Raw genomic sequence first — 12,631 nt, 5'->3', positions numbered from 1 at the left:
ATTTAATGTTTTTGATGCTACTGTAAACGGTATTTTTTTGTTGTTGTTTTTTTGTCTGTTTGCCTTTTCTAGGGCTGCTCCCGTGGCATACAGAGGTTCCCAGGCTAGGGGTCCAATCGGAGCTGTAGCCGCCGGCCTACGCCAGAGCCACAGCAACGCGGGATCCAAGCCTCATCTGTGATCTACACCACAGCTCATGGCAACAGCAGATCCTTAACCCACTGAGCCAGTCCAGGGATCGAACCCTCAACCTCATGGTTCCTAGTCAGATTCGTTAACCATGAGCCATGATTATAATTGAGCTAAGATTAATAATTATAAATGAGCTAAGATTATAATTCTACATATGATATGATATACACACATATAAATACATATATTTAGTTGGTAAATATGGTATATTATATTGACTGATGTTTGGATATTTAACCAACCTTGCATTCCTGGAATAAACCTCACTTTGTCATGGTGCATTATCCTTTTGATATTTGTTGTACTGAATTTGTTAAAATTTTGCTTAGAATTTTGGATCTAATCATTATTAAGTCTACAAATAACAAATGCGTGGAGAAAAGGGAACCCTCCTACACTGTTGGTGGGGATGTAAATTGGTACAACCACTATGGAAAACAGTATGGAGGTATATCAGAAAACTAAATATAGAACTACCATATGATCCAGTGATCCCACTCCTGGGCATATATCTGGACAAAACTTTCATTGAAAAAGATACATGCACACCTATGTTCACTGCGGCACTATTCGCAATAGCCAAGACATGGAAACAACCTAAATGTCCAACAATAGATGAATGAATTAAGACATGGTACATACACACATGGAATACTACTCATCCATAAAAAAGAACAAAAGTATGCCATTTCCAGAAACATGGATGGAACCAAAGACTCTCACATTAAGTGAAGTAGGTCAGAAAGAGAAAGACAAATACCATATTATCTCACTTACATCTGGACTCTACTATATGGCACAAATGAACCTATCTACAGAAAAGAAACAAACCCATGGACATGGAGAACGGATTTGTGGTTACCAAGGGGGAGAGGGAGGGAGTAGGATGGACTGGGAGTTTGGGGTTAGTAAATGCAAACTATTGCATTTGGAGTGGATAATTAATGAGTTCCTGCTGTATAGCACAGGGAACTATACCTAGTCACTTGTGATGGAACATGATGGAAGATAATATGAAAAAAATGTATATATATGTATAACTAGGTCACTTTGCTGTACAGCAGAAATTGACAGAACACTGTAAATCAACTATAATAAAATTTTTTTTAAAAAAAAAAGAAATAAGACTATCCAAAGAGAAGAAAAGAGATTTGGCAAGAAAAAAAAAAAAAGAATTTTGGATCTATATTCATGAGCCTATGGTTGTTTTTTTTTTTTTCCCCTCTTCTAATGTCTTTATTAGATTTTGATATCAGGGTAATGCTGGTCTCATTAGAATGAGTTAGGAAATGCAACATTATTTTCAGTTTTTTAGAAGAGTTTGTGTAGAACCAGTAATATTTCTCTAACACAAGCAGAGCTTAGCAGGGTGCCTCTGGCTCATGGTCTCTCACAAGTATGCAGTCAAGAGATCAGCCATGGCTGCAGTCCTCCAAAGCTCGACTGGGGTAACATCAGCTTCCACACTTATTCACAGTGCAATTAGCAGGCCTCAGAAGATCTACTTTCAAGCTCAATGACAAGACTGTTTATAAGCTTCAGGTCCTTGCTGGCTTCAGACTGGACACATCAGTTCCTTGACCTGTGGGCCTCTCCACAGGGCAGCTCATAACATGGGAGATGGCTTCCCTCAGAGTGAGTGAGTGAAAGAGTTAGGATGGAAGCCATGGTCTTTTTATAACCTATTGCAAAGGAGATTAATAAGCAAACCAGAAATTCTAGCCCATACCCAAGGTGAAGGGGTTTCACAAGAGAGTGACTACCAGGAGGCAGTACTTATTGAGGAACATCTTAGAGACTGCATACCTCAGTTATTCAGGACATTACCTTATTATCCTTCTAATATTTACAGAATCTTTAGTGATGATGGTTCTCCCTTCCTTATTTGGGTAATTATATCTTCTCTCTTTTTCCTGACCACTTGTGCCAAAGGCTGGTCAACCTTACTGATTTTCATAAAGAGTTTCTGGTTTCATCATTTTTTTCCTGTTGTTTTTCTGTTTTCAGTTTTATCAATTCCCACTCTGATTTTCATTATTCAATTCTTCTGCTTACTTTAGGCTCATTTTCTCTTTTGTCAATTTCATAAGGTGGATCCTGCTTTATGACATGGAGTTTTTTTAGTGTTCTAATTTCCCATGAAGCACTGCTTTAATGGTATCTAATAAATTTTGATATGTTGTATTTTCATTTTCATTCAGTTAAAATATACTTTGTAGTTTCCCTTTTGATTTCTTTTTAGACCATGGATTATTTTAAAGTGTTCTATTTAGCCTCCAAATATTTCATTTTTTTAAAAGGTCGCACCTGTGGCACATGCAAGTTCCTGAGGCAAGGGTCAAATCAGAGCTGCAACTGTGGCCTATGCCACAGCCACGGCAGCACCGGATATGAGCTGCATCTGGGACCTATGGTGCAGCTTGTGGCAAAGCTGGATCATTAACCCACTGAGAGAGGCGAGGGATTGAACCTGCATCTTCAGGGATACTATTTGTGTTCTTAACCCATGGAGCCGCAATAGGAACTTCAGTTTCCAAATATTTTAGAATTTTCCAGAGAATCTCTCTGTTACGGATTTCAAATTTAATTCCATTGCGACCAGAGAACATACTCTGTATGATTTGAACCCTTTTAAATTTAATAAAATCTTTTCTGTGGTCCAGAAGATGATCTATTTTGGTAAATGTTCTGGGTGTACTTGAAAAGAATGTGCATTCTGCTGTTGTTGGGTGGAGGATTATATAAATGCCAATTAGGTCAAGATGGTTGACAGTGTTGTTCAAGTCTTCTATACCTTTACTGATTTTCTCTCGTAGATTACATTTTAAGATGTTATCAAAAATGCAATATCTGTGACTGAACTTAAATACTACTATACTTTTATATCATTAAAATGTTTTTCTTACTCTGGCACACACACATGCACACATACACAGTTGCAATCATAGTCACAAATTTAGAGACAATAGAAGTGAAATGAAATGAAGTATCTAACAGTGATGCTATACCTCTGAACAAATTTTATTATTTTAGAAGGCACTTTTGAAACTGGGTTATTGTACTTTCCTTGTCTGACCTTGTGAGCTACATAACTGTGAAATGTGTTTTTATGCACAGTGCCTCTTAATATTTTATTCTTTATGCCAAGTCATGCTTCCACTGAAAGTAAGAGAGGCCAACAAAACCTTTAATAGAATGAAATAAATACAGGTGTTTCTAGTCTGATACTGCTTACAAGTGTTCCTATTTTAATAGGATATATAAATGCTTTAAAAAACCTGGTATTCTACAAAATTGTGTATATAAATAATGGATTATGGGGAAAATAGTATGGGTCATAACATTTGAAACATTTAACTCTGTAACCAGAATACTAATAAAAACAATAATAATCTCAATTAAAATACTAGTACTCAGTAAATGCTCATTACCACTTGTACCCAGGATCACAGCAGATTTTCACAGCCTTAAATCTGCAAGATAAAGGTCCTTGAAGGCATTCACTTCCAATATATAACATTATCATCAAAATCTAATTTAGATCTGTGTTTTCTTCAACAATCATTTCTAAATACAAGAGAAATGTCTTCTTTCTTCTTCATCTACTCCTATGGCTTCATCAGGGAGCTTCATGCTATAGGTAGGATATCAGTTCTTGAAGCTATTAAACCAGCTACTGCTTGCACAGCCATAGTAGTATCCTTAGCTTAAGGTTTCTTTTTTTAACAGTGAGAAATCTTGCCCCTGAATGCTTTAAACTACTGATTTGCTGGGGGTGGGGATTACATATGAACCAATGATATTATTTTCTTATTTGCCAACTGGGTGTTACTTTGCATTATAGAAATGTGTTGCTACTGAAAATATTATATTCCACTGTTTTCAGATATAGTTACTGAGCACCTATTATGTTCCAGTCTGTTCTACATGCTGGAGACAGTGAAGAACATGAAGGATGCAGTCCCTGTGTGCATATACTTTTACACTATGGTGGGGGACACAGACAATACTCCGGTAAATCAATAACTATGGTAACAGCACAGAGTTATACTTGCTATGAAAAAATAAAACAAGGCGATAGGGATGTGGAAGGAGACTTGGGGGCTAGATGGCCATACAGTAGAGAGGCTACCTTAGACAGGATCATCGGGGAAGTCTTCCCTGAGGAGCTGACATTTGAGCCAAGACCTATAAGATGGGAAGGAACTAGTCATGGGATGATCTGGAGAAGATGGCCAGGCAGTGCTAATAGTAAAGGGACGGTTAAGTCAAAGGCCTTAAGATGGGAGTAGGTTTAGTGTATTTGAGGAACAGAATGAAAAGTGGCCAGGGAAGCCCCAGGGGTGTAGCCAGGGCTGAGTGCCAAACCTCACTGCCATACTGAGGGTGACCCAGCAGATCAAGTCATGGCTGCCTAACAATTTCACATCCTCCACTCCTTAAATGGCCAGTGACACCCCAAAATGCCTGTTAGACAAATCCAACTGACTGACCTTCATCTGAGTGCCAAACACAGGCAACAGAGCACAACATTCTTGATCACCACAAAATGGTAGGCTGTGTGGGCAGACGAGTTTGGCATCTCCAAGGGACTTGCTGAAACCTGACATAGACTCCATTCGGAAATCACCTGTAGGAGTTCCCATTATGGTGCAGCAGAAACGAGTCCAACTAGGAACCATGAGGTTGCAGGTTTGATCCCTGTCCTCGCTTGGTGGATTAAGGATCCAGCATTGTCGTGAGCAGTGGTGTAGATCGCAGACGTGGCTTAGATCTGACATTGCTGTGGCTGTGTGCTGGCGGCTATAGCTCTGATTAGACCCCTAGCCCAGGAACCTCCATATGCTGTGAGTGCCGCCCTAAAAAGACAAAAAAAAAAAAAAAAAAAAAAAGAAAAGAAAGAAAGAAATCACCTGTAGACCAGGGAGAGAGGGCAATGGTACAGACTGTTACAGTGGGGGAGATAGGATGGGCTCAGAGGAAAAGACTGAATAGCAGTAAAGGTAAGATTCTGCAAGTTCCTTCAGAAAAAAGTTATCACTTTGTTTCTTTTGTCAGTCCTGGGAACTACATGAACTTACCTGGACAAGCCAGTGACTTTCCAACCAATTATAATAGTCCAGTAGAAGGGCTGGGAAGTAGAACTTCACTATTTTGGGGGAAATCTTAGCCTAACCAGACTGCTTCCAATTGTGCTGCCATAAACTTTAATGCTGCTCTGGAATATTTCCCTATGTGCTTTCTATTTGTAATACAAATACCTCATCTTCTCAGAAGGATTGCACTCTCCTTTATTTATTTATTTAATTTATTTATTTACTTTTCCTTTTCTTTTTATGACTGTACCTGCGGCATATGGAAGTTCCTAGGCCAGAGGTTGAATTGGAGCTGAAGCTGCAGGCCTTTGCCATAGCCACAGCAACACCAGATCTGAGCTGCATCTGTGACTCATGCTGCAGCTTGCAGCAATGCTGGATCCTTAACCCACTGAGAGAGGTCAGGGATCAAACCCACACCCTCACAGAAACTGTTAGGTTCTTAACCCACTGAGCTGTAAAAGGAACTCCTGCCCTCTCCTTTATGAGGAGACTCTTCATTCTCATCTTTGGATATACTTGTAGTAGTTAATACAATACCGAGACAGACAGTTCTCTTTTTCAAGAGGGAACTGCACTGCAAGCCCAGGACTATTTCAAGGGTAGCTTCTCACATAGCTTTTTTATTTTTGACTGTGCATGCAGTAGCTTGATATGGGATCTCAGCTCTCAGACTAGGGATTGAACGCTGGCGGCAGTGGTGCAAGTGTGGAGTCTTTATCACTAGACCACCAGGGAACTCTCACATTGCTTAATGCTCCAGTTGGGAACAAGTTTTATTGATACCAGCTAGCAGCTCTTGGTGCCAAAACGATACTTACACTCTGGGTTTCGTGTTTCAGGCTATGGGAGATGAGGAACCAGGCATGGGGCTGCTTACCTGTTCTTCCTGCAGCGAATTGTGAAGCCAAGAAAAAAGGCTATTAGAAGAAGTCCACAGCTGAGGAAAGTCCAAACAATACCCAAGAGGGCAGGAGATAATGAAGAAATGGTCTTAGTGCTGTGGTGGGAAGAGGTCTGAGAACAGAATGAAGAGAAGCTGTTAGGAATGAAGCTCTTCTATAGATCAAACATGACCTGCCTCTATCACCTCCAGAGCTGGGACATACATGTCTTGCATCAGCTCTCCTCCTGGTCCTCCTCCCCACTCCACCACCACTACCATTGACAACAATACTGACACCATGTGTATCCAAGCAGCCCTGACCTCTCACTTACAATTGTTGTCCTGCAGAGCTCATGCAGGGGTCTCCGCTCCAGCTCCTGACCAGGAAAACCGTCACATAGTTCAGAGAAGTTTATTTCAGGCTCCATGTCATCATATGCCCCTCCTGGTATGTGCTTATTCACAGTCTTGGTTATTCGCTGGTAGGTAACCAGCAGATCTTTGACTAAAAAACAAGAGCAACTCAAATCTTTTCTTCAGAGATGCCATTTTGGAGCTGGCTCCTGGCTCCGAGTCTGGGATTAACAACCCATTCATGTGGAAGCGAAGAGTTAGTTCACTAGGCTCCTTCATCAGACACCCTCCAAGCTCCCCTGGTCCCCTGCTTTCAATGCAGACCTTGTGAGTCAAGAGTGGGCATCTCTGACCATTTGGTCACATAAAGTGATGATTCTGGCTTGCCACCAGATGGCAGTCACTGCTCCAAGTACTCTTAAGCAGGTCCCAAAGGAGAGGAAAGCAATTAAACCTATTAATAAACAAATGGTATATGTAGATAACACAAAGGAATAAACACAATTAGCACGCATATACGTAAGTGACTTATTATAGATCTTTTAAAATATTTTATACATTTTAACTGTATATAGCTCTATTTTTATTATATGCAGTTATATACTTTATTATACATAACAAAGGTTTAAAATATAGTATAACTGAATCACTCTGTTGTACAGCAGAAATTATCACCAGGTAAATCAACGACACTTCAATAAATTTTAAAACATGAAAAAATACAGTATATATTTAATTAAATACATTTTAAAACCTCTTTAATAAACAATATTTTAAAAACAAAGACAAAGCACATCTAACCATTAGCAGACATAAGGCTCTAAGTCCCTCTTCAGATCCTTTTCATGACCCAGCACTACAAAAACCTGCAGATGTGTGAGGCACATCTTCCTTTTTCTCCCTACAAGGAACCTCCTTGCCTTTCCAAGATCTTTCCGAACAACTCAGAGCTTAAGCTCTGTCTGATCTTGGGTGGTGGTGGGGTCAGGTGCCCAAGATGTCTGCCTGCGTCATCTGTCGGATGGTCCTGTGAGCTTCTGTTTGCCCAGTAAACAGAGGAACAACTCCGTGTCCAGTCAGCTGAGGTCACAAAAGGATACGCAAATCCTTTGCCGAGAGATTTTTGTTTTTAAACTGTTAAATTACTAGAAGTGTGGTAGGCTACTCAGGTAACAGGGAAAGAAACTGAGGGTTCTAGGAATTCCCAGAGTGAGTGAGTGGCTAGAGGATGGTATTATTTCTTTCAGAAGGTGATTGCAATACAAATACTGTGATCTAAAAAGAAGCTCTGCCTTGTAGAACAAAAGCAGACATGCGGAGAGGCTCAAATTAACCCCAGCAGAAAAGGCAGACACGTCCTCAATTCTTTAAAGCAATCTATCCCTTAACGGAAACAGATTTGAAATTTTGCCAATGGGAATTTAAAAGAGGATGCCACTTCTTTGTGTTTCTGAAACAGCTTAGTACGGTTTTCTTTTATTGTGGAGGAAAATTGAAAGAGGAAAAAATATCAATTATTATTATTTCAATGGCCACTGAACATAGGATTTGTGTTTAAGCCAGAACAATAGTGACAGATGTAGAATGCCATCTTTGGATTCTGCATGCTTAGACATGAACAATATAGCACCAGGTGTTGCCCATATATTGGCCTCTCATATCTTCCTGAATTATTTACCAGGTTCATTACAATGAAATCCCAAGAGAACGAAAAGCCACTCTCTCCTGTCAAGACATTTAAATTCTTGTGCAGTCCAGTTACATTACTAAATGCAAAATTCAGAAGTAAATATAAAAACATGACTATTAATTTAGCTGAAATTTTAATTGCTGAAAAGATAATTTTTTTCTAAGTTAAATATCCTCTATTGTGCCTTCTAGCATAGCGCAATACTATAAGCCACAGGGATGACCATATTGCATGATGTTCTGAAAGATATATTTTTCCATATTGTCATTTTAATTAAACTGGCAAAAAGTACACTTATATTTGAACTATTATTAAGTCCTTGTTTGTGTATCCTTACACCACATAGATGTGTGTGTATATGCATATGTGTGTGTGTGCATAAAACTTCACTTCGTTCTCCAGCAGAAGCAGGACTTGAATCCAGCATTTACCATTACAAGGTCCATGTCCTCCCAGTATACACCTTGCATGGGGCAGACATCCTGGACTGACCTCTCCTAAGAAGACACCAAATGGGGAGTTTCCATTGTGACTCAATGGGTTAAGAATCTGACTAGTAGCCATGAGGATGGGGGTTTGATCTCTGGCCTTGCTCAGTGGGTTAAGGATCTGAAGTTGCCATGAGCTATGGTGTAGGTCACAGATATGGTTTGGATCTGACATTGCTGGGGCATAGGCTGGCAGCTGCAGTTCTGATTATATCCCTAGCCCAGGAACTTCCATATGCTGCAGGTGTGACCTAAAAAGAGAAAATTAAAAAAAAAAAAAAAGAAGATACCAAATGACCTGAGTTGCTTCATGTTTAGTTCTCAGAGCTCCATATCTATGGGCTCCCTGGACTGTAGCACACAATAGTGCGGCTATACCAGTAATTCTCAACTGGGACAGTTTTGCACCTCCAGAGGACATCTGGCAATGTCTAGAGACACTAGTGTCAAAACTGAGAGAAGGGTGCCACTGACATCTAGTAGGTAGAGGCCAGGAATGCTGCTAAACATCCTATAATTCATACAATGGTCCAAACAACAAAGACCTATTCAGTCCCAAATGTCAATAATGCTAAGGCAGAGAAACCCTGGTCAACACTGTGGATCTCATAAGGACGAACAACCTTTAGCCCAAATCATTTTTGGAAGATTTTGTGAACACGATGGGATTGTCCATCTGAACATAAATTTTTGAGTACATTCTAAAGGTCCCCTTGGACAGACTGAACTCACTGGCATGGAACTGAGTGCTAGGCCCCCATTCAGTTCATGGATATCCAGTGGAGGAACTTTATAAACCATGATACTACGCTCCCCCATGAGGCAGGCATTCAGTTCTAACACTGTCACATAGTCACAGAGATGCACACATGAAGAGCTGATGAAACAGTGAATGTCTTGATCATTGAAAGGGGAGAGTTGAATGATTTCAAAAAAGTGTTGAGTGACTGGGAAACAGTATGTCAGAGGGTGTAACGGTGAGGCATCTGACCATAAGACAGATAAAGAATCCACAGCACAAAGAGAAATGTCTGCTGGGCTCCTCCAAGAGCAATCCCCCCTTCCCCTCCCTCAAAGTCTATAGAGGTAAACTGTCTAGTCCACAGATAGCAGCAGACTCAAGACCAAGCTTGGTAGGGCTTACAATTTATTTGACAGATTACAGAATCCAGCCCAGTAATTAGGATCAAAAAAACAGACACTCCATCAGCTACACTATTCCCAAGTACAAGATGGTCCTTAATAAGTTCACAACCCTCGACAGTCCCCATATCTTTCCACAAAATCTACCCTATTCGTCTACAATTTATTTCTGGCTCAGTGGTTAACGCATCTGACTAGGAACCATGAGGTTGTGGGTTTGATCCCTGGCCTTGCTCAGTGGGTTAAGGATCTGGCATTGCTGTGAGCTGTGGTGCAGGCTGCAGACGAGGCTTGGATCCCATGTGGTGTAGGCTGGCAGCTACAGCTCCAATTAGACCCCTAGCCTGGGAACCTCCATATGCAGCAGGAGCAGCCCTAGAAAAGACCAAAAAAAAAAAAAAAAAAAAAAAAAAAAAAAAAGAATTAACTGCTACTGTAATTGCCTTCCTGTTATAAACAACTTGAAATCCAGACAAAATATATGAAACAACTCTTTGCAGATATTGGATAACAGATACCACAGGACTTTGGAAAACAAATGAGGTGGACCTACAATTGACTGACACATATAAAATGAAGTATAAATAAATATTCTTTCAAAGACTACAATTGACCCCAAGCTCCTAATTGAAAGCATTTTCCAGGTCACAGTCCAAGGAGTGAAACCCAAAGGGAGGCTAAAAGTCTTCCTAAGGTAATGAGAGTGGATTGGAATTTAGGGACAGTGAGGCAAAGAGAATTTGTGAGACAGAGGAATGAAGAAGAAGGAGATACAAAGAGAGAGAGAGCTGTGGAAATCTGCAGGGGAATCTCTTCCAACTTTTTCTGAGTATTGATCTAGAAATGAGTTAGAGAAAACTACTTTAAGCAAAAGAAATAACCACTGGTAGGCTGTAGCTTAACAATTCCTGGAGTCCACATAGGGTTGGGAACACTTTGTGTTCCCATCAGACAGAGTGGAGAGACTTCATAATATAAAGGACAGTGGAAAGAATCCTCAGAAAAAATGGAACTAAATTAAGCCTAGACTAGAAACTACTTTGGACCTTCCCTAATAATGTTTAAGACTTAAAAGGATCAAACTGATCCACAAAAACTCAAATGCATTCCAAAACAAAACCCAGCACTCTTTAAAGGACTTCAACATGATCCAGCACTCAACAACATAAAATTCAAAATTTCTATCATCCAATGAAAAATTATCAGGCATACAAGAAAGCAAAAAAAAAAAAAAAAAAGAAAAAAGAAAAAAGAAAGAAAGAAAAGAAAGAAAAATGAAAAGAAAAAAAGAGACCTATAGCTATATATTTTAAAAATTCAATAAATGCATATAGAAATAGCAAAAATGATATAATTGGCATACAAGGACCTTAAAACAACCATGAAAAATATTCTCAAAGAGATAAATCAGAACATAAACAAAATGAGGAGAGAAATGGGCAATATAAAAAAGACCCAGGAATTTGTGCTATAGCACAATGGAATTGGGAGCACCTCTGCAGTACCAGGATGCAGGTTTGATCCTTGGCCCAGCACAGTGGGTTAAAGGATCCAGCATTGCTGTAGCTGTGGTACAGACTGCAATTGCAGCTTAGGTCTGATGCCTGGCCCAGAAATTCCATATGCCATGGGGTGACCAAAAAAGAAAAAAAAGAAAGAACCAAATCTTTTATTTATCTAATAAAATGGTTAAAATCTTTTTTTTTAATCTAGAGATAAAAGTATAATTCTAAAATTAAGAATACAGGAGTTTCTGTTGTGGCTCATCAGTAAACCCAACTAGTATCCATGAGGAGGCAGGTTCAATCCCTGGACCTTCTCAGTGGGTTAAGGACTCAGCTTTGCTGTGGGCTGTGGTGTAGGTTGTAGATGCGGCTTGGATCTGGCATTGCTGTGGCTGTGGTGTAGGCCAGCAGCTGCAAGCTCTGATTTGACCCCTAGCCTGGGAACTTCTATATGCCACACATGCATATATAAAAAGCACTAAATAAATAAATAAATAAATAAATAAATAAAATTAAGAGTACAGTAGACACTGCAAAAATAAATTCTGGTTACATTAAAGACAGCAAAAGAAATTACCAAAATGAAATATATAGAAGGAAAATAGTCAATAGAAATGGACATAGCTTCAGTGGCTTATTGAACAATAGCAAGTGGTCTAACATATGTATAATTGGAGTTCTAGGGGTGGGGGGAAGAGGGGAAAGCATTTGAAAGAAATAATAACCAAGGTTTTTTTCACATTTGATGAAAAGTATTAACCTACAGATTCAAGAAGCCCAACCAATCCCAAGCAGAATAAACACTGAAATACACACACCCACACACACATGCACACACCCACACCCACACAGTGGCACATAATAATCAAATTACTGAAAACTAGTGATAAAGATAAAATCTTAAAGCATAGGAAAAGATGGATCAACATCACTCATTACTGAAGAAATGCAAATCAAAACTACAATGAGGTGTTACCTCACACAAGTCAGAATGGCCATTATCAAAAGTCTACAAACAATAAATGCTGGAGAGGGTGTGGAGAAAAAAGAACCCTCCTACACTATTGGTAGGAATGTAAACTGGTAAAACCACTTGGGAGAACAGTATGGAGGTTCCTTAAAAATCTAAATAGAGAACTACTATATCCCATTCCTGAGCATATATCCAGAGAAAACCATAATACAAAAAGATACATGCACCCCAACATTTACTGCAGCACTACTTACAACAGCCAAGGATGGAAGCAACTTAATTGTCCGACAACAGAACAATGGTT

General features: G+C 39.5%; 1 protein-coding gene across 14 annotated transcripts in view; it reads right to left on the bottom strand.

Annotated features, from left to right (window-relative positions):
- Positions 1-12,631, bottom strand: part of GPR156 (G protein-coupled receptor 156) — a 99,768-nt gene that overhangs the window by 59,677 nt on the left and 27,460 nt on the right. For 12 of the 14 annotated variants that reach the window (XM_084991124.1, XM_084991125.1, XM_021070311.2 and 9 more), the window contains 2 exons: positions 6,507-6,982; positions 6,169-6,305 (listed from right to left, as the gene is read on the bottom strand). In XM_084991124.1, the coding sequence (XP_084847250.1) occupies positions 6,169-6,305; positions 6,507-6,602 (233 nt within the window). In that variant the 5' untranslated portion in view covers positions 6,603-6,982. Of the gene's footprint in view, positions 1-6,168; positions 6,306-6,506; positions 6,983-7,329; positions 7,489-12,631 lie in introns of those variants that run through there. The other 2 variants (XM_003132650.5, XM_084991130.1) reach the window with 1 other exon arrangement.

Source organism: Sus scrofa, chromosome 13, assembly GCF_054392235.1.
Source record: "Sus scrofa isolate SSC_HxYL_T2T_F1_AM1 chromosome 13, Sscrofa_HxYL_maternal_Yorkshire_Landrace_v2.0, whole genome shotgun sequence".
In the NCBI taxonomy this organism is placed as follows: domain Eukaryota; kingdom Metazoa; phylum Chordata; class Mammalia; order Artiodactyla; family Suidae; genus Sus; species Sus scrofa.
The sequence above is the reverse complement of the archived record's forward strand: the minus strand, read 5'-3'. Positions and strand labels throughout refer to the sequence as shown.